At 46.7% G+C, this 22,950-nt stretch overlaps 1 protein-coding gene across 1 annotated transcript in view; it reads left to right on the top strand.

Moving 5' to 3' along the window:
* Positions 1 to 22,950, top strand: part of LOC142772057 (uncharacterized) — a 77,759-nt gene that overhangs the window by 45,207 nt on the left and 9,602 nt on the right. The window contains exons 7-8 of the mRNA XM_075874156.1: positions 2,870 to 3,299; positions 18,270 to 18,430. Coding sequence (XP_075730271.1) covers positions 2,870 to 3,299; positions 18,270 to 18,430 — 591 coding nt within the window. The remainder of the gene's footprint in view (positions 1 to 2,869; positions 3,300 to 18,269; positions 18,431 to 22,950) is intronic.

Here is a 22,950-nt window from a genome sequence, read left to right on the forward strand (position 1 = left end):
CGTGACTTGGTGCGCTCGTTCGCCTCGGCTGCACGCTTGAGGCACTCTAACGCAGCGCCTCCAGAATACCATTCGCCGATTTTCTTGCGCAGAACATCAAATAAACGTTTTGGTCAATCTCTCCAGACGCAAGACTCTCGTCTTTCGACGACATTTGCAGATTAACGAGCAGATACGGGGCCAATTTTTTTTTTACCTAACCTAAAGACGTCACTCTGGAGCGGATGTATATACGTATGAATGGACGCGGTGAGCATCCTCTTTATAACGAGGTGGTGACGCATGCGCTACCATGCCTGATCAAAAAAAAAAATCAGTTTCTCAGCTTCTCTGATGGCTTCTCTACTTCTGTTAGTTATCTCGCTATAGAAAAAAAATTTTGTAGCAAATTCACAGTCCACTTTTTTGCCCCTAACTGCAGAATTTAGTTTTTTTCTGCCTGTATTTACGTTTGCCATTTTTCTCAAGTTTTCTGCCACTAAAACTTTAAGCGTCTCTCACGTATTCTTGCAACGGCTGAGCTCAGCTCTCAGTAGCAATTTCTTAAACCTTTAAGCCTTTGAGCATCTATCTATCTATCTATCTATCTATCTATCTATCTATCTATCTATCTATCTATCTATCTATCTATCTATCTATCTATCTATCTATCTATCTATCTATCTATCTATCTATCTATCTATCTATCTATATATCTATATATCTATATATATATCTATATATCTATCTATGCTATATATCTATCTATGCTATATATCTATCTACTCTATATATCTACGCTATCTACGCTATTACGCGCACGTAAGAGCTACATTGGATTATATTGGGCCGTTCACGATGCGCTCGCGGCCGTTTAGCTAGCTCCACATAAACCAAACTTCACGTCAAGCGACGTCGAGGAATGATGAAATATATGACTGGTGCAAACAAAGTGATCCTGACACGCGTGTCATGTTAGAACATTACCACATACGACACTCATAGCGTGCTCGCGGCCGTTTCACTAGCTCTACATATACTAAATCTGGTATCACGTGACGTCAATAGATGACGAAGGTAAATGACACGTCCAAACATGATAATGACACGGAAGCCATGTACGGCATCATTTACCTCCACCTCGTAACGGTGTGCTGGTTTTAAAGTGACATATAAACATTTCTGATTCGTGCTTGGCATATTCGCTACGTGGGATCTGCCAACTTTTCCCTCCTGTAGGTCAATGACATTGTTGATGCCGTTAAACCGAATGTACAAATAACGCTATTCGCCTACGCCTGGGTGTTCTTAGAAGTCACCGCGATAGCGACAAGCATGACTTGAATAAAAGCCTCGGTCGCATTTTCCAACAGTGCTATTATGACATGACCTTGAATATAGAAAAAAAATTCATACCAACTTTCCGAAAAAAACATCTTTGTCTGATGCGTATATGCTGGGATGCTCTTCACTTAAAAAAGTCAGTGACTATAAATAACAAGGTGTCACAATTTGCAATATACTCTACTGCAACTGTCGTGTGCCAAACATATCTTCCTCTGCATTGCGAAAACTCTGCCTTCCTAAATACAAATTAAGCATGCTCTGGCCTCTGTAAAAAATAGTGCGCATTATTATTACTTAATTCGGCCTAAGCTCTATCACGCCTGCTTTATTACAACATCGAAAAACCTTGAACGAGTCAGAAGACAAGCTATCCTGTTTGTTTGAAATAGGTTTGAGACTTCCGACTCACCAACTGAGCTGATGCAGCCGAAAGATAATGCCACTGTTTAATTACATAAAAAAACGCGGCTTGACTTTCTGCCACAACGACGACAGTTATAGCACGAAAACAGAACGACGACAAAGAGACAAGATGGACACGAGGTCTTTTTGTCATCATTCTGTTCTCGCACTATAACTTTCGTCATGTCATACCAACTAGCCCATTTTGCCACACTTCTAAGCCAAATTTCTGTCACAACTGCTTGATAATAAACTCGCACTTCATCCAGCAGCATATTTGCGTCCACTACTGACGAGGCCTACTCGCCAACATCCCGAAAATGCTCTAACCTCTTACTGTACCCAAGTTGACCTATTCAAGCATTATTTTTTTTTTCATGCACCAATAATGATTGGAACAACTAACGCCCTGTATTATTTATCTTACACACATGCATTGTACAGGTTGGGATAACTAAAAATGTGTTTTTCCCGCATTTTTTCGCAATTACATGCTAAGGACTGCGTTGTTCAACTAACAAGGTTGTTTTACTTTTTGTTTGTATTCCTACCCTGCATGGAGTTCGTATCCGCCGTATGCATTAAAAAGCATCTTCCCGTTCAGTCAGAACGTCCATCGTGATTTCCTCATCTTCGTCACAGCATTTTCATTGTTAATAATTGCGTAATCCCACTATGCACTACTTATAAGACAACCCGATCTCTCTTCAAACAGTAAAAAGCTTCCGAGTTCACACAATTCTTGTCAAATTAGCATAAAAAACTATCGTCTTGTAGCGGACATTTACAAACTGTAAATTTGTAGATATATTAGGATAGTTTAAAATTCCCAAAGTTATGGGCACAGACGTTCCTCTCCCTGCGCCATGTTTCAGGGAAATGCGCACGGGGCGCTATTATGCTATCGTGCTCTACGTTTGAAAGCGACGTCTAAGCGACCACAGTTTTTTTTTTATTTTCCAGCCTTCTAGCTTCGAGGACTTTCGGTCATATTACGTGGCCCTTTTGAATTCAACGTAGGCACAGTATATACAGGCCGCCTTAATTGTTGTATTTCTCTAAATGTACGGCATTGTATCTCTTTGCTAGTGTAGGAGCTCCTTTCGTTTTACTTAAGTATTCCTTGAACTCTTCTCGGCAGGTGAAAGGGGGAGGCGACTGTGTCCCGTCAGCCATACTGAGAGCAGCGATGTTGAGCCGCAGCCTGAGGTGCCTCAACATCCACGCGTGCAAGCTGTTAGTCGTGGATATTGACGAGATATCTAACGCCTTAAGTCGAGGACCTCCAGATATTCCGCCAGGTAGAGACCTTTCTCCAGAAGCCAGGGCTCCTCCTGAGGCACGTGCGTCAGCTGCTGACGGGTCCTCGTTGGCTGCCAAGGTATTATCGCGAGCGGCTACCTCGTCTACTGCCGAGAGATTGCCTGACGAGGGAACTTCGGCCGCTGTGGACGAAGCCATGTCACCTGAGTCACCTACGCCGACAACGAGCCACCTTGAAAAGCTGGGTTTCTTCGATATCGCCAACAGCAACCCTCTCTTGGAACAGTCTTATGCATCTCTTATCGGAGGTAAGCATTTCTCGCCAACGAGGTTAACGTGACAGATAAATCTTAACAAAACTATTGGGAGGGGAAGTGGTATCCGGCTCGTAATCATGAACGGTCTTTGCTCTCTGTGTATTCCATGTCAAATGCGTAACTTACGCTCTGCTGTTTACTACAATAACCGAAAGCGCTTCGACTTCACGCATGAGTATATCTGAATCGAAAGGCTCATTGAGCCACCTCTAATTTAGTTCTTGGAATGACCATTAGATGGCAGTGCTTATATATGATGAATATATGATGAAAAGATGTGAAATGGTGGGGTTTGAATTGTTCACTAGATGGACGGGAGACAATTCAAAATATACCAATAGGACCCACCGAAGCTTCGCCCCACTCATTACCATCATGCACGTCTTGGGTATGCTGTGATTTTTTTTTGACGAAGGAGGGGGCTGCATGGTTGTAGTTCATTGACCCTTTTCTGCAGAAAAATATGCATGCTGCGGTGCCTTAGTCTTTCAGGCAGTACTCATTCATGAATTGGCATTGGTAGTGTACTGCACTTGGATAAAATAAACTGTCCAACGAGACAGTGAGACGCCACCTTTGATGAAACTCTAGGAGTACCTTAACAAACTTACTTCTAGAGCGGTCTTCCGGCGCAGATTTCTGAAAGTTTGTTTTTGTTTTGTCAGTAGGGCTGTCGGTGTAGTGCTAGGCGCTGTATATCACAACAAATATATATATATATATATATATATTGCCACGACATCTTGCGTGCATTCAAGCAACGCGCGCAGAACCGCGCGCACCGGGACATACATACGCCCTGTCTAGCATTGCGCAGAGACGATGATGGCACGAGCTCCCAGCTGGACCCGGCTGATGTGCGCCACGCGCTCGGGACTTCTTTTGAAGAGGAAGAAGAAGGCGGATATGTTTGATGTTCCGCTGTGACGTTCTACGACCATAGTCCTTTTGAGTTGTAGGCACAGGTTCGCCCTTTAATAAATACGGTTTATTACACCCCCGAGTCCTTCAACATCGCTACATTTCTTGTGGAGGTGCTGGGTAATGAATCAAAGCCTTACGAACGCAAAACAGCGTAGCCCCGACCACCAGCGAGTTGATCCTGTGGAGGCGACACATGTGCATGAGAGGACCAGTCGACGTCTTCGAGGTGATTCAACAAAATTCAGTCTACTCCACTTCACGCCCAGGAGAACTCAATCAATGACCGCCACCACCATGACAAGCCGGGTAACACCGGCACACGTGATGATCAATCAGCCTCACCAGCCACCAGTATTTTATGGCGACTCGTGTGGAGACGTAAAAGATAGGCTGAACCTCTTTGAACGAGTGGCAAGTTTGAATGGTTGGGACGAGAGAAAGAAACTCCGGCGCGTATACTTTGCTTTGGAGGACTTTGCAAACGCGTGGTATGAGAACCATGAAAGCTCCTTTACGACCTGGGATAAATTTCGGTGACAAGCTCTGGCTACTTATGCCAGCACGGATCGCAAAGTAAAGGCACAGACTGCGCTTGAAACCAGAAACCAACTCACCAAAGAAAGTGTCGCAATGTACATTGAGGACAAGATCCACCTACTCAAGCGCGCAGATTCCCATATGACTGAAGACAAGAAGCTACGCCAACTCATGCGTGGGGTGAAGCAGGAGCTATTCGCTGTTCTCGTCCGCAACACGCCACGAACAGTTGCGGAGTTTCATACAGAAGCGACCGCCATCGAGATAACGGTAGAACAGTGGGCTCTACAGTACAATTGGGACGTAAGTTACACACCTGCCAATGTCTTCTCTGGAGGCCAGTGAGGTGACATGGACGCCCTGCGAGAACTCATCAGATCGGTGATCAATGAAGAGCTCAGCAAGTTGCAAGCACCTCACACTACAGCAACACTGTCTGTCGTCGACGTAGTACGAGATGAACTGAGGCAGATAATACGTTAGCCGGAGCGTGAGCCACAGCCAATCTAACGCATCCCAGCGTACTCTTAAATACTCAGACAACCCGCGGCGTACACCAAAGCAGCAGTTGCGATGGCCGCTATGGGTCACCTTAGACGGTACGCAGCGCACCTAGTCCACTGGAACTGATGGCTACCTACCTGCCAAGAGCCCGTAGTGTAGCTCGATACGTGGATCAAAGGCCCCTCAAAAGTGACATCTGACGTGACCATGAGCGCAGGCCTTTGTGTTTCCATTGCGCGGAAGCAGGTCACCTGTATCGTTTCTGCCCTTACTGACACGCAGGATTAAGGGGCTTGCTGTTGTACGTACTATGCCCTCGAAACGGTGAACGGCCATCGAAGATCGAAGAGTACCTGTCCACGCGCCAGAGCCCACTCACTCCACGCCAACATCAGCCAAGAGTGCCGTCACCCAGGCGTTACCAATCACCCAGCCCACGTGCTTCTCCACACGGCCTGTGCACCGTTCTACAAGCCCAAACTCGGAAAACTGAAGCAAGCGACGTGTGGAGGTCAGGCCACTGATACAGTTGCGAAGATCTTCCATCACAATTTCAAGGTGACGATGCTATGTTTACTGAGGATAAGCGCAGCAGTGCGAAGATTACTCCAGATTTGCGGTTAAAAATACACGGATGCGAGCTGAATGCTTTAGTGGACACCGGCACTGATTATTCGGTAATGAGTCGCAAATAGGCAAAGAAACTGAAAAAGCTGTGACAAAACTGAGTGGGACACAGATACGCACGGAAGGTGGCCACACTATTACGCCGCTTGGCAGATGCACCTCAAGGCTCGAAGTAAGAGGCTTTACTTACGTTGCTGACTTCATCGTACTGCTGGACTGTTCAAGGGAGCTTATACTAGGAATGTATTTTCTGCAGGCCAGTGGATCCATAATTAATCTGCGCAGATCCAGTGTAACGTTTTCGACCGAGCAAGCTATGTCAGTGGAGGAATCGGTAGAATGGTATTAGAAGCCATTCGTTCATAAGACATGCCGATCAAGCCAGAAAAATGCCACTTCGGTTTTGAAGAGCATCGATTGCTCGGACCCGTCGTCAGCTCCGAAGGCATTCGGCCAGATCCCGAAAAGACAGCTGCCATCGTGAAGTTCCAAACATGCAAAGACAAGAAGTCAGTACGTAGCTTCCTGGGTTTATGCGCGTACTATCGGCAATTTTTTGTATATTTTTTGAACATTGTTGAACCATTTACTAATGTAACAAAAGACGATGTACCCTTTATGTGAGAAAGTGAGCAACAGAAAGTATTTGATGAGTTAAGAACACGCCTGCAAGCCTTTCGAATCCTCGCCCACTTCTATGAGACTGCCGAAAGTGATGTTCACACTGATGCGAGTACGTCGGCCTCGAAGCCATTCTAGTCCAGCGGCAAAACGGTCAAGAAGCACTGCTAGCGTATGCCAGCCGCAAGCTTTCAAAAGCTGAGGCAAATTACTCTGCAACCAAAAAAGAGTGTCTCGTTGTCATCTGGGCCATAAGTAAATATCGACCGTACCTTTACGGTAGACCATTCCGAGCAGTCAGTGACCACCACCCGCCTTTGTTGGCTGGCGGATATTAAGGATCCATCCGGCCGACTAGCAAGATGGAGCCTTAGGCTACAGGAGTACGATATTACTGTGGTATACAAATCTGGGGAAATGCACAGCGATGCCGAATGCCTGACACGCGCGCCGGTGGAAACAAGTGAGCCGGGGGAAGAAGATTTCCCGTTTCTAGGCGTCGTCCAGGGATCAGAAGGCGCTCAATAACAACAAAATGACTCCGATTTGCTGCCGCTTATAAGGCGTCTCCAAGGACTCAACGTTAAAGTCCACCGATTACAAGAGGAACTTCGAGCCTCATGGTGACAAGTTTTTACTCGTTGTACCTGCACCTTTACGAAATGAGATTCTGCACGCTTGTCATGATGAGCCAACATCTGGATATAAGGGTGCCAGCGGTACATTCGCCAGAATTCATCTAAAATGCTACTGGCCAAAACTGTTAGCATCAGTTCAGCACTATGTGAAAACTTGCCGTGAGTGTCAAAGATGCAAACTCCAGCCGTGAAACCTGCAGGCCTCCTCCAGCTAATACAACCGCTGCATGTCCCATTCCAAAAAGTCGGTATGAATCTCCTGGGCCCGTTTCAGACATCGACGGCACGCAAGAAGTGAATAGTCGTAGCCACGAACTTCTCACTCGTTACGCTAAGACTGACTCGCTGTACAGAGCAATAGCTCTTGAAGTTGCGAAGTTCATCAACAGCATAGTCCTCAGACATGGTGCACCCAGCGTCATAATTACAGATCGTGGCGCAGCTTTTACTGCAGACCTAATGAAATGTCTGATGCGAATGACCCATACAGACCCGAGAAGAACTGCAGCATACCATCCTGAAACAAATGGCCTAACAGAGCGCCTGAACAAAAGTCGGACTGACACGCTTTCAATGTATGTCGACGTCGAACATAAACTGTGGGATGAAATATTGCCCTATATTACGTTCTAATATAATACAGCCATTCAAGAAACAACGCGAGTGACATCATTTGAACTTGTATTCGGCCGAACAGTCACCATTACACTGGATGCCATGTTACCACTGAATGATGAAAGCAGCATCCCACCCGACCAAGACGACTTCCTGCAAAGAGCCGAGGAAGCATGACAGATGGTGAGATACAGCATACGCCACCGACAGCTTACCGACTCCTACGGGTACACTCAGCGTCGTACCGAAGCGCATTATCAACCAGGTGGCAAAGTATGGATATGGACCCCAGCGCGTCGCCGTGAACTTCCTGAAAAACTTCTTAGCCGATGCTTTGGGCCATACGAAGTACTCCAACGAGTAAGCGATGTAACGTACCAAGTCAGATCTGCTATCATGGGAGCTCAAAACGACGCAACCCTACAGCGGTTGTACATGAAGTCCGAATGAAGCCTTACTATGAAAGATCATCGGAAAACCAGTGATGCCTACCATGAATCTATTCATTGCCTGACGCATCGGGACGATGCGCATGAGGATGGATATTATGCCGCGACATCTTGCCTGCATTCAAACAACGCGCCCATCACCGCACGCACAGGGACATACATGCGCGCCGTCTAGTGTTGCGCAGAGACGGCGATGGTGGCACGAGCACCCAGCTGGACCTGGCTAATGTGCGCCACGCGCTCGGGACTTCTCTTGAAGAGGAAGAAAGCGGACATCTTTGGTGTTCGGCTCTAACGTTCTACGGCCATAGTTCCTCTGAGTTGTGGACCCAGGTTCGCCCTTTAATAAATACATTTTATTACACTCCCGAGTCATTCAACAACGTTACAATGTATATTAGATATATGTGCACTGTGTAAGCACTGTGATGACGAAGACCTACACCGTGGTTTGGGCACGCGTGGACAGTCGGAGCAAAGCATAAAAGGAAGACCACAATGAAATAGCTGGCCCCCAGGATCGTGAGCTGTCTGCCTCGTTATATATATATATATATATATATATATATATATATATATATATATATACATGTATATATATATATATATATATATATATATATATATATATATATGTATATATATATATATGTATATATATGTATATATATAGTAAAGTAGATCCTCCTTGAGCAGTCACAACGACGTTTCGGCCTAGAGTCTGGCCTTCATCAGGATTGGAGGTAGTTTGTTGGTGCTCAGCTTTATACAATCTCAAATCAGAGGGGGGAGAGAGAGAGGGGAAAAAAGAGAGAAAAAAAGAGAAAAAAGAAAGAAGAAAAAAGAAAAGAAAAAGGGAAGAAAAAAAGAGACAAAGAACATAAGGTGGACTCCCCCCGGGCACCCCCTCCACTCTTCCTTCCACTTGCCCCTCCACCTCTCTCCCTTTTCTCCTTTTCGCCTCTCTGATGTCTACGGTCTCTGTGTGCTTCCTTTCACTAACGCATTCTTCCCGACCAGAGGGCGCCTCCTGGCTCTGGCGGTTCCATGATGGGCAAAAAGAGTTTTTTAAGAAGTTTAAGGTTTTAACTACTCAGCGCCCTGTCGACATTTCGTTTTAGAAAGAGGGGTGCCACGTATTGCTGCAGAGGCTGGTAAACGGGCGCAATGCGAATTCCTTGCCCGCTTCTGGATTACGCGTGCAGTAGGGACCTCCCGACTGTGCACAGGGTTGCTGTTGGGCATGTCATGCTTGGCACGATTGATTGGGTAGTAAAGTAAAAACAGATTATTGAAGCGAATTCTAAATGGTGTTTGTTTGTCCGATGTGCCGATGTTTGTCCGACAAACAGAAACGCCATTTAGGATTCAATAATAACAGAGCCCATGCGAAATCAGCCCCAAGTCTACTTCTATCAAAACATCTCAATCTTCCCGACCATGCATTCAACAAACAATCAGTAACGTTCTAAGAGACGGGATTTAAATGAAACCGAGAACGTGAACAACGAGACTCATACCTTATCCACCAATTTAGCACCCTCGATAGATGAATAAATGAGAATCCTGGTACATTTGCAACAATTAAAGCATTAGAAAACAATAATGGCAATAATGAAAATAGTAACTGAGTTCACGGCACTGCAGCTGCGAAGGGCACTGGAGAACTCAAAACAATGTCAAGTGTAACTACTCTTCTTAAGTACAGCTGTCGTCTGTTTTCTGTTTTTACTTTACTACCCAATCAATTGTGCCACGCATGACATGACCAACAGCAACCTTGCGCACAGTCGGGAGGCCCCTACTGCACGCGTAATTCAGAAGCGGGCAAAGAATTCGCATTGCGCCCGTTTACAAGGCTCTGCGGCAATACGTGGCACACCTCTTTCTAAGACGAAATGTCGACAGGGCGCTGAGTAGTTAAAGGCTTAAACTTCTTAAAAAAGCTTTTTTTGCCCCACACGGAACCGCCAGAGCCAGGAGGCGCCGTCTGGTCGCGAAGAATGCGTTAGTGAAAGGAAGCATACAGAGACCGTAGACATCATAAAGGTGAAAAGGAGAAAAGGGAGATAGATGGGGGGGGGAAAGTGGAAAGAACAGTGGAGGGGGCGCCAGCGTGGAGTCCACCTTATATTTTTTTCTCTTCTTTTCTTATCTTTTTTTCTTTCTTTTTTTCTCTTTTTTCTGTCGTTTTCCCTCCTTTCTCCTTCCCCCTCTGATTTGAGGTTGTATAAAGCTGAGCACCAACAAACTGTACCTTAAATCCTGATGAAGGCCAGACTCTAGGCCGAAACGTCAAAATAAACCACGTTGTGACCGCTCATGGACGATCTACTTCACTATATGCTACGCTACGGCCACTCAACCACCATGCCAGCCCATATATATATATATATATATATATATATATATATATATATAAGGGAACGAAGTATATACCTAAGGGCTCGTGTAAAAACGAGCGCTTAGGTATACACTTCTTTCCCTTATCCATTAGCGAGGGTATCGTACTGGTAGACTTGGTGCAGTTAGGTTGTATACGAGGGACTATTGGTCAGCTGCCCACTGGTAATAAGTTAACGTCATTCGTGACGCCACACAGGCTCATGAAAGGGTGTTCTACTCTCGCCGCGGTGGCTACGGATGGCGCTGACTGACACTCCCACGTTTAAATTCACATATAAAACCCAATAAAGTGGCTGGCGGGATGGCCGCCGTGATAGCTCAGTGGCTAGACCATCTACACGTTATTCGAAGGTCGTAGGTTAGATTCCTGCTTAGGGCAAGTTATTTTTCACCCACTTTTCTTTCTTCTTATTTACACTGCATTGGTTATAATAACTTCCCCTATACCCCTATACATTCTTTGGCATTATTGTCTGTTAGATCTTATATATATATATATATATATATATATATATATATATATATATATATATATATATATATATATATATATATATATTGTGAAGAAGAAGATGTGCCTGCAGCGAGCAGCATCGCCAACGCCCGGCTCTCTCGGCTCGTGCTTCGGTTCGTTTCTGTGCCGATCGCTGGACGGTTGTTCACGCTGTCTCGTCGCTGTCTTTAACGGCTAATAAACCTCCTCACATTTGGTGGAAGGTGCTGTTAATCCCTGGAGCTGCGAAGCCGCACGCTACCACCTGTCATGACTGCCAACGCCACTACATCGACGCCTCCGCTCCAGTTCAACTGCCCTGGCCATCCTACGCTACGGGAGCCGAAGGTATTCAGCGGTGCAGATGGGACCGACGTCGAAGACTGGCTCGACCACTACGAACTGGTGAGCGCCAACAATAAATGGGATGAAGCCGACAAGCTGGGCCACGTGATATTTTATCTCACTGGCGTCGCCGAATTGTGGTTTAATAACCACAAACACAACATCCCCACATGGAGCGTCTTCAAGACGTCATGTGCTGAAGTGTTCGGTCGGCCGGCTGTCCGCAAGCAGAGGGCAGAACAGCGCCTGCACGTTCGTTCTCAGCAGACTGGCGAGACCTTTACCAGCTATATTGAGGACGTCGTCGACCTTTGTCGACGTGTGAATGACACCATGCCCGAATCTGACAAGGTGAAAAACATCATGAAGGGCATCAACGACGGTGCATTTCAAATGCTCTTGGCAAGGAATCCAAGCACAGTTTCTGAAGTCGTCAGCTTGTGTCAGAGCTACGACGAGTTGAAAAAGCAACGCACTCTGACTAGGCAGCCTAAGTCTGGTGGTGAGTCACTGTCCAGTTTCGACTCCATGCCGGACAATTCACCATTGCTCCAGCAAGTGCGAGCCTTCGTCCGTGAGGAAGTCGCCCGCCAACTTTCCCTAGTGCCCTTTACTCACGAGACCACCACCCGTCTACCTGCCCCGCTTCGCACTGCTATATCGGAAGAGGTTGCACAAGCTGTTCCTCTTGCGCACTACGAGCCACCTCTACCTAGCCGTGGTCCCTGCCCGGGTGGCGCACAGCCGGTAGGCGCTCCTGTCGCCTATCCACCAGCCGTTCAGCCTGTGGCCGCGCCCCTAACGTATGCAGCGCAGCCTGTGGCTCCTCCTGTCGCCTTTTCGCAAGAGATGCAGCCCGTAGCCGCGCCACTCACATATGCAGACGCTGTACGTAGGCTCCCGCAACCACCCTACACCACGCGCTCACAGCCCGCACACCCGGCTGCTTATACTGCACCTTGGGCGGCAGCACCAGTCGCCAATCCCTGGAGGACGCCCGATAACCGACCGATTTGCTACGCTTGCTTCACTCCCGGACACGTTGCTCGCTACTGCCGCCGTCGACCTCAGACGTTCGGCAACTATGCCCGGTCGTCGCATCCCGGCAGCCAACCCTTTGTCCAATACGGGCCCGTCTCGCCACCTCGCTATGCGCCTACTGACCACCTTGACTTCCAGCCGCAACGCGCACCCTCTCCTCGCCGGCGATCGCCCTCCCCCATGCGTCGCCGGCCCGGACCCTCCGACCCGGAAAACTAAGCAACGCAGTTCAAGAGGCAAGAACTGCGCCGTTTTCGAACTGTCTAAGCTCTCGCTCCTCTCCTGCTAACGTGGTCGCAGTAACTGTTGAAGGTTATTGTACTTTCGCCCTTGTGGACACTGGCGCCGCTGTTTCTGTTATTGCCGCTAATCTCTGCCGTTTATTACGCAAAGTAACGACGCCGCTTTCCGGACTGTCGCTTCACACCGCAAGCGCACAGCAGGTAACGCCTCTCGCAGCCTGTACTGCAAGAATCTCCATCGAAGGCATTCTTTACATCGTGGAATTTATTGTTCTTCCTGTCTGTTCGCATGACGTCATCCTCGGGTGGGACTTCCTATCCCGCCACAATGCCGTCATAGACTGCGCACGCGCCGAAGTTGAGTTTTCACCCTTGTGTGATGTCCCATTACTGGACGCTCCTCATCAGCCGCCGAAGTTGCTCGTTCATGAAGATACCGATATTCCGCCTGAAAATTGCGCCCTTGTTCCCGTTTCATGCAACGCCTACACTGACGCTACAGTTCTTTTTATGCCTTCCGATATCTTCAAATGTCGTCGAGCTTTGCCGCTGCCTTTCGCAACAATTGACCTTGCCGCCGGAAGAAGCAACATGTTCGTAAGCAATCCACTTTCCACACCTGTCACATTGCTTGCGGGGGAATGTCTCGGCCGCGTGCAGGATCTCGACCCTTCGTTTTTGTTTGATGTCCCGGACGACTACTGCGACCACCCAAAAGCACTGTCGGCACTCGGGGAGTCATCCAATGATACGTTTTCCAGCGCCATCGCCGACACTCTCACTCCCACCGAACATGCCGACCTGCTGGATCTTCTGCATGAGTTCAGGAGTTCATTCGATGTGTCGCAACCTCAACTGGGCCGCACATCACAAGTCAAACATCATGTTGACACCGGCCTACACCAGCCACTGCGTCAAAGACCATACCGTGTCTCCGCTGAAGAGCGCCGCGTCATCAACGATCAAGTCGAAGATATGCTTCGTAGAGACGTCATTCGACCATCTCACAGTCCCTGGGCGTCTCCCGTCGTCCTGGTGCGTAAGAAAGACGGATCTATTCGATTTTGCGTGGACTATCGTCGTTTGAATAAGATAACCCGCAAGGACGTGTATCCTTTGCCGCGCATTGATGACGCCATTGACACCCTTCACGGAGCGGAATTTTTCTCGTCGCTAGATTTGCGGTCTGGCTACTGGCAGGTCCCAATGGCAGAAGCCGATCGCCAAAAAACGGCATTTATTACACCAGACGGACTATATGAATTTAACGTCATGCCCTTTGGGCTTTGTAACGCGCCTGCCACGTTTGAACGTCTTATGGATAATATGCTACGTGGCCTCAAATGGAATATGTGCCTCTGTTACCTCGACGATGTCGTGGTTTTCTCCCATGACTTTCCTACGCACCTCCTTCGCCTCAGGCACGTTTTGAGTTGCCTGACCAACGCTGGTCTCCAGCTTAACCTGAAAAAATGCCGCTTCGCTGCACGCGAGCTCGTCATCCTAGGCCACATCGTGTCCAAGCACGGCGTATTACCAGACCCAGCAAAACTTCGAGCAGTCGCAGAATTTCCCAAGCCGACGACCATGAAAGAACTTCGCAGTTTTGTAGGCCTATGCTCTTATTTCCGGCGCTTTGTTCGCAATTTTGCATCTATCATGTCACCGTTAACCCAGCTTCTTCGCGGTGACGTGAACCTCCCCTCCTGGTCCCCTGCATGTGACGTTGCCTTCACTACTCTGCGCCGTCTTCTCACTTCCCCACCTATTCTTCGCCACTTCGACCCGACGGCTCCTACCGAAGTGCACACCGACGCCAGCGGCGTCGGGCTAGGCGCGGTCCTCGCTCAACGAAAGCCCGGCTATTCAGAATACGTTGTAGCCTACGCTAGCCGCACTCTGACGAAAGCCAAAACTAATTACAGCGTGACAGAAAAAGAGTGTTTGGCTCTGGTGTGGGCGCTTGGAAAGTTCCGGCCGTACTTATACGGCCGCCCGTTCGATCTAGTAACTGATCACCACGCGCTTTGCTGGCTCTCCACGTTGAAAGACCCTTCTGGCCGCCTTGCGCGATGGGCACTCCGCATCCAGGAGTACGACATTCGCGTCGTATACCGCTGCGGACGCAAACACTCTTACGCTGATGCTCTGTCCCGCTCACCTTTACCACCAGACCAGACGTGCGGAAACACTTGCCTCCAGACCTTGTCATCACTAAATCTCGACTCGATTGCCACCGAACAACGTCGTGACCCGTGGATCGCCTTTCTTATCGAATATTTATCTGGCACGCCCAACCTTCCAGTATCTCGATCCCTCCGACGTCAAGCTTTCCATTTCGCCATCCGCGATCAACTTCTTCATCGACGCAACTACGCTCCCGATGGCCGCCGGTGGTTGCTGGTCATTCCACGCACTTTACGATCGCAAGTATGTGCCTCCCTTCACGACGATCCGCAATGTGGCCACGCCGGAGTGTTCAAAACATATGAACGCCTTCGCCATCGCTACTACTGGCGCGGCATGTACAATTTTGTACGTAAATTCGTGCAGTGCTGTCTTGACTGCCAGCGACGTAAATCAACACTGCCACGTGCGACTGGCGCATTGCAGCCACTTCCATGCCCTGCCAAGCCATTTGATTGCGTCGGCGTTGACCTCTACGGTCCCCTTCCATTGACACCAGATGGTAATCGGTGGATTATAGTGGCGGTTGACCACCTGACACGCTACGCCGAAACAGCCGCTTTGCCGAGCGCTACAGCTCAGGATGTCGCCTCTTTCATTTTGCAACGCTTTATCCTTCGACATGGTGCACCTCGAGAGCTCCTTAGTGACAGAGGCCACGCTTTCCTTTCCGAGGTCGTCGAAACTCTGCTTTCGGAATGCCACGTCATTCATCGGGAAACAACAGCATACCACCCGCAGACTAACGGACTAACGGAACGGTTCAACCGCACGCTAGGTGATATGCTCTCAATGTACGTGGCATCTGATCATAGCAACTGGGACCGTGTTCTCCCATACGTCACGTTCGCGTATTACACCGCAATACAAACCACCACGGGATTCTCACCTTTCTTTCTTCTTTACGGACGCGAGCCTTCCCATACAATTGATACCCTACTTCCTTACCGTCCTGATGCTTCCGAGTGTCCACCTATCTCCGATGCTGCTAGACAAGCCGAAGAGTGCCGCCAGCTCGCCCGTGCGTTCACCTCGGAAGAGCAACAACGCCAGAAAGAAACCCGTAGCACCTCTCTTCCGGATCCCATCTATGCCCCAGGGTCTCTTGTGTGGCTTGCCATCCCACACCAAACACCGGGACTCTCCTCGAAACTTGTCCCCCGATACGAGGGGTCTTACACCGTTTTGGAGAAAACATCTCCGGTTAATTTTCTAATTGAACCAGTTTCCCCATCGGACGACATGCGCCGGCGTTCACGTGATATCATCCATGTTTCCCGACTGAAACCGTACCATGAGCCTTTGCCTGAAACTTCTTAAGTCGCCAGGATGGCTCCTTTTTCAGCGGGGGCGATTGTGAAGAAGAAGATGTGCCTGCAGCGAGCAGCATCGCCAACGCCCGGCTCTCTCGGCTCGTGCTTCGGTTCGTTGCTGTGCCGATCGCTGGACGGTTGTTCACGCTGTCTCGTCGCTGTCTTTAACGGCTAATAAACCTCCTCACATGTATATATATATATATATATATATATATATATATATATATATATATATATATATATATATATATATTGCCTTACGTATAAAGCACAGGGACAAGGCAATCAGTCTTGAAAGCGAACACCGGTAGCACTCCACGATGAGGGATACCCAGCATGCTTTGTTAAGGTAAAAGGAAGGTCACTGCATGCGAGGGTCCCAGGCACAGGAGGATTGAATTCGACATGCGAGCCTATGTTAGTGGTGACTACCTGCGACTAACAAATGGGCCAATTCACTTCTTGACCATGTAGCAGGTGGCATTTTAGCCTGAGTCTCTTACTGCGACAGAAGCAAGGGACAACTTCTAAAATTAACCCAGGTGAACAGATATTCACTTCATCAAAAGAAAGGGACACTAAAAAAAGGAATAGCGTTGTTTCGGTTTTCGTAAAAATAAACACTGCTTCCCTCCTGAAAGCCTGTCAGGGCGTACGGATATGAGATAGCGTATTCTATCTATTCTTTCTTGAAACTCGGAACCAACTCGCTACTGAACCGGTCGGGCCTTACTTAAGCTTTCTATAAATAAAGATTTCGGGCAACGTAAGTCCACGCTTACCAGCTCACCATTTAACTGAACTAGGCCAACATTGAGAAGAGCTGTCTTCAAAAGTGCACTTCGTAAACATAGACAGGAGACGAAAAAGTACACTTCATGATGACTGGTTTATTGAAAGGGACGAAAAAAAACGCACTTGCTTGAAAGGCGTTTGTCAAACAAACCTGCGCAGATAGGAATAAAATACTGTACTGCTGGGCGAGAGTGCCCAAAAGGGGAGAAAAAAAAGATTATTAATTTTATTTCCAATATGACAGCGTTGCTGGAAGGAGTGGGAACAAAAGCGACAGGCGTCTTGACTAAGTTTCCACCCCTCCATTTAAATAAGGCAGGGGAAGTGGTAGTGACAGAACACGTAGAATGGTTACAGTAACTCACTTTCTTTACAAAAATATATGAACGCACGTGTATTGAAGGCTTTATAAACGGAGGCAGTACAGGTTGTATTCACTTGATTTAACAAAATAGTATGGATGGGCATGGTTGCAAAAGCTTTGCACAAATATGGCGATTAAAAAAAATTTGAACAGAATAAAAAAGAGGCACAGAACTTGGAAACACATTGCATGACACGTGTAATAGGAGAAAAAAAAGAAAAGCCGCGATTCACGTAAGCAACATGGAGCCAATTTTTCTTGTAACTTTTGCAAATTCACGATGAACACTTTTTTTATGGGGGCGGGGGGCTCACCAGCTTTTGCATTACTCATGTGAATCCGCGCAGCTGACACATGCTTTCTTTTCCGGCAATCTCGTCGATAAACGATGGCTTGGTGAAATGCCAACCGTGAGCAAGACACTCAACCCTTGAGAGTGCTGAAGAGAGAACTAGAGGCTCAGACGAGAAACAAACTTGACGGACGACGCAGTGAGCCATAAAATAAATAGTACAGTTGTATCCATATAGGACAACATGAGCACAGCGTGTGTATTTCTTAATCGAAGCCAATATGGAATTCAGGAGCAGGGCATATTGCGTGAATGCGAGATGACCGGTGGTCTTTAGGAGTAACCAATTCTCTTGAAAGAGTAAAGAAAAAAAAACAGTTTAGCTTGATAAGAGTGTGCGTTGCGCGGGGATAAGGTGGCCGAATGAAGCACTAGACCGAGTTCATCGGCAGAACAAGGGAGACTCCTGTACACTGCAGTGGATGTAGTCATGCCGGTGAAAGTCGTGATGACAAACATCAAACTTACCCCTACGGTCCTACCACGTGTCGGTATTTCTGTACAGGGGTGCTGCTTGGCCTCACGCTCTCCAGCTGCGACCTGGAGGAAACGTTCGCTACAGCGGCTGCAGCTGCACTGGTCCGTGACTCACGATTGAAAACGCTCGACGTGCAGCACAACCCTATCCCCTTTTCCAAGTACGCCGCCATGATTGATACATTGAAGGTAAGTTTCGAATAGACTGAGTGCTCACTCGTAAAATGTTTGGGTGTGTTTTAAGTGTACTCCGTTTAGAGGAGGGGGTGTTGGAAATGGAGCGCTATTTTTCGTGTGTGGACGCGCTTGATGAAGACAAGTGAGGCAACCAAAACGGAAGCGCACTGCCAAATTTCACTTTGTACAGTAAATTAGTAACAGTGTTCTGCACAAGGGAAGTAGAGGCGCAAATGCCAGTTAATGTCTGACAAGGTGCCCAGCCCATTAAACTGCACAAAGAGCAGTAATCCACACATCTAACATTACTAATGAGAAAGCAGTATATATATTCATACAAATAATTACGAAACACCAACAGAAGAATATACGCACTCAGAAACCTGCCTCCAAGACTGTTTGCATAACATAGTGCATTGTAACACTTTTTCTTGAAAGTGCACGGTGAGAATTACGTGCACACCTGCAAGGTACACAAATATCCTGCTATGTGAATGCTATTCATTTAAATTGGAATGCTCGAAGTAAAATCGGCTACACTTGCCGAAAGCTTCCGTTTGTCATTGCCTGCTTCTGTTGCCTTAAGAGGCAGAAGTGCGGGAGTGTCACCAGTGCTGCTGTTACTTTAAGCCTTTTCAGTACAGAGCTGCGCTGTCTTCTACTATTGAACAAATTTCCTGAAGAAGTACAGTAACGCCTTCATCCCTGTTCTTTCCTAGCAGCCAGCCACTGCATGGCCTTTAATGTCCGTCAGGAAACTATGAACGCGTCTCACTACAATGGGAATGCTGTTTTCTGCTGTTGTACCTGTTTTCGTTGACACTCACGCTATAGTCGTCGTTCAGAACCACCGTAACCGGTCAAGCGTGGTAGACTATGCTTCCGATGATGCAAACAACCAAGAAGAGTGCAAAAGAACAAATTGGCGTTTGCATGACCTTGTACAAGTTCATATTGGTGAGCAAGGGGTTTAAACTGGCGACTGCGTGAGGCCACCGAGTTTCCAATGGCGCTGCCCTCAAAAGCAAGCATTCTCGGCAACTAAGTAATTACGTATTGTGTAGTTTGTTATTGTCGCCAATGCCCCTGAAGTAGGCCACCTGTGGCTGTGTAAGTAGTTTGCTCTCATGTTTCTTTTTAATTTGTCACATTTTTTCGCTCGCCTTCTTTGCTGCACCGGTTAGAAATATGGCTCGAGGCCGTGGTTTTGGTTCCCCAGGGTGGCCGCATTTCCAGTGTGGGCAAACAGCAATGAACACTTGTGTAGTTTTACTTAGGTGCACGATGAAAAATCCTTCGATGGTCTAAATTATATCTCGAAAAGCCCCCCCCCCCCCCCGATGTGTCATAATGACAGCCTATAGTCTCGTTGTGCAAAGCCTAATCAGTTATCACTATACAGCCTGTCAAGGCTTCTTAAGCAGGTTGTCTGTTGAATAGAATACTCTAAGGAGAATCTTGACACTTTGTTGTCTGCTTTGACTTGCCTTCATAGGACTTCTTAAAGAGACGTGGATTGTTTCCGGACATCAGGTTGTGTCGAGAGTCACGGAAATCGAGATTTAACGAATGCTATTTAGGTACGCATACCTGGCAAGTCAGCACTATCCGAAAAAAGGAACAAGAACTAATGATTGCATGAACATTAGTTAAGGTTACACTAAGGCTTTTTTTTCAACTGTTCCTTGGTGCTGCTTGCATGCGACACTTCGCGATTCATACAATTTGGGGTTGTGGGTACACACACACACACACACACACACACACACACGCACGCACGCACGCACACGCACACACACACGCGCGCGCACACACACACACACACACACACACAGATATATATATATATATATATATATATATATATAGAGAGAGAGAGAGAGAAAGAGAGAGAGAGAGAGAGAGAAAAGAAGTGTATACTTAAGGGCTCCTTTTTCCGTGTTTTAACACAATCTTAATGAGATCTGACAGACAATAATGCCAAGGAATGTACAGGGGAATTTATTAGAACCAATGGAACGTAAATAAGAAAAAAGAAAAGTGGATGAAAAAATAACCAGCCGTGAGCTCGAATCGAACCTACGACCTTCGAATAACGCGTTCTATGCTCTAACCACTGAGATACCACAGTGGCCTTCCCTCCGTCCACTTGTTTGGGTTTATATGTGAATTTAGAAGTAGGAGTGACAGTCAGCGCCATCTATGATCCAAGCGACGAGTGTGAAAACACTCTTTTATGCGCATTTTTAACGTCACGTAGCACGTGAACTTATTATGAGCGGGCAGCTGATGAATAGTCCCTCGTATACAACCTAATGACACCAAGTCTGCCAGTACGAGACCCTCGTTTAATGAAATAAGGGAAAGAAGTGTATACCTAAGGGCTCGGTTTTCCGTGTTTTAACACGATATTAATGAGATCTAACAGACAGTAATGCCAAGGAATGTACAAGGGAAGTTATTAGAACCGATGGAATGTAAATAAGAATGAAAAGTGGATGAAAAAATAACCAGCCGCGAGCAGGAATCGAACCTACCTACCTATATATATATATATATATATATATATATATATATATATATATATATATATATATATATATATATATATATTTATATATATATATATATATATATATATATATATACAGTCTAAGTTTCTTTCGTTCCTGCACAATCTGCACGATTTCGTGCTCTCGCGAATCTCGACGGAGTTTCCGTCTATGTTCCGCCGTGTTTAAGGCCGGGAGTTAACAACAGTCACGTATTTGAAATAAAAAACGGCCACTTGATGGCGCTTCGTGATCTAAAACTGTGCTCGTGCTGCCCTCATCAGTCGCGAGGTGAACTGATTGAGGCAATCGCCCTACAAATAGTGCCGAGCACTGCATTCGAAAACTTTCTCAGCACCGCGTGTTGTTCCGACAACATTGGTATAGCGCAACAAGTGTTGGCTTGGAAAACAGCTAGAGTAAGGTAGACAAATACAACCGAGGAAGTTGCATGACTTTAGCAACAACACAAAGTAGCATATAAATTGAAAGAGTGCTTCTCAGCCAGTCTGATAGAGGGAGCTGTTTTTGGAGCCCCTTCTCTATACATTGCTATCTAAGTTGAAACAGGCCAAATGGGCCTAATGTGAGGCAGCGTTCGTATTATTTATTACAAACTTTTCCAACGGCGTCGGAAGATTAGTTTCCCACCTGTAATGATCTTCTAGTTCCCTGTATCTGCAAACTAGTCCTTTTCAATCACTATGTATTTCCTGCCGCTGTTGAGAGATGGTGCGACATGTATAAGTTTTGAACTCCAGGGATGTGCCAGCTGTCTCTTCCAAACAGTTCTTAAGAACTATCTAAGATTTTATATTTTTCTGCACTTACTAAGGTGTTGCGACCTAGCGTTCGGACAAATCACTAGCCAGTGTCAGCCTTGTATCGATGTTGAGTGCAGCGACGACATTGCATTCCAAACCTAAGGCATCCTTCTCACTGCAATTCTTTCAGGGTGGTTAAGTTGACGAACACACCTTGATGTTTCTTCTAAAATACGCCAAGAAGAATTTGATCTGATTATTATAGAGTCTTTTGGCATCATTATCTATACCGGTATGTCAGTGGAACAATCAGAAATAGGATGAGCACTGCATATTGCGTAAATACGCACACGTGTAACCATTAATGAAGGATCGACATGGAACATGGGAAGGAACAGACGCTTTCTTTTCGGTTGTATCGAGGGCTTACTTATGTTTTCATGTATCAATAGCATGTATCTAAGAGCTCGGCAGCAACTTTTGTCGAATATTCTACTGTTGTCTCAACGGTTACTGTTTTAGTTTCTTCCCTATCATGTGGCTTCCTCTACTAGCACTGGATGAACACTTATCGAGCGTTTGCTCTCAGACCTCGCCGTCAGAAAGAATAATGGTAACCCTGTGGAATTCCAGTGGTCTTTTGCTTTAAAAAACGCAGAATACTTTCAAGAGGTCCCAACTAGTTGCCAGTGTTAATTCAAGCAAGCATACGTTGGAAGACCCAGTGACTGTCACTGGCTTGTTTCCATTGATTGGCCGGCATGTTCTTTCCTCGATTGTGTTTCTACTATCCTTTTATTGCGATAGCAACTCTATGGACACTCTCGGCTGGATTTTGCCGCTGGTGTCAGCGTAGACGTGGGCGTCAATGTCATGCACTGTATATGTATACGTATCTATATATAGGAAAACGCAAGAACAAACAAATCCACAAAAAACGCTCCAGCGCGTAGAATTGAACGTGGGACCTCTGCGCCGTGAAAGCGAGGCGTTAACCACATAGCCACCCCGGAGCTCTTTTTTTTCTTTCTTTATTGCCTTCTTGACTACAGGTCAAGCTAATATGACAATCACTATCACACGTGTTTCATGCGTGATAACGCGTGAAACAAAGATATTACACCTTCAACAAAGTCGGTAGTCCTATACACATCTCGCACATTTATAACAGCTTCCACGAAACACTCATTAAAGGATAGAATTCTCACACCATAGT

This window comes from Rhipicephalus microplus, chromosome 9 (genome assembly GCF_043290135.1).
Source record: "Rhipicephalus microplus isolate Deutch F79 chromosome 9, USDA_Rmic, whole genome shotgun sequence".
Lineage (NCBI taxonomy): Eukaryota > Metazoa > Arthropoda > Arachnida > Ixodida > Ixodidae > Rhipicephalus > Rhipicephalus microplus.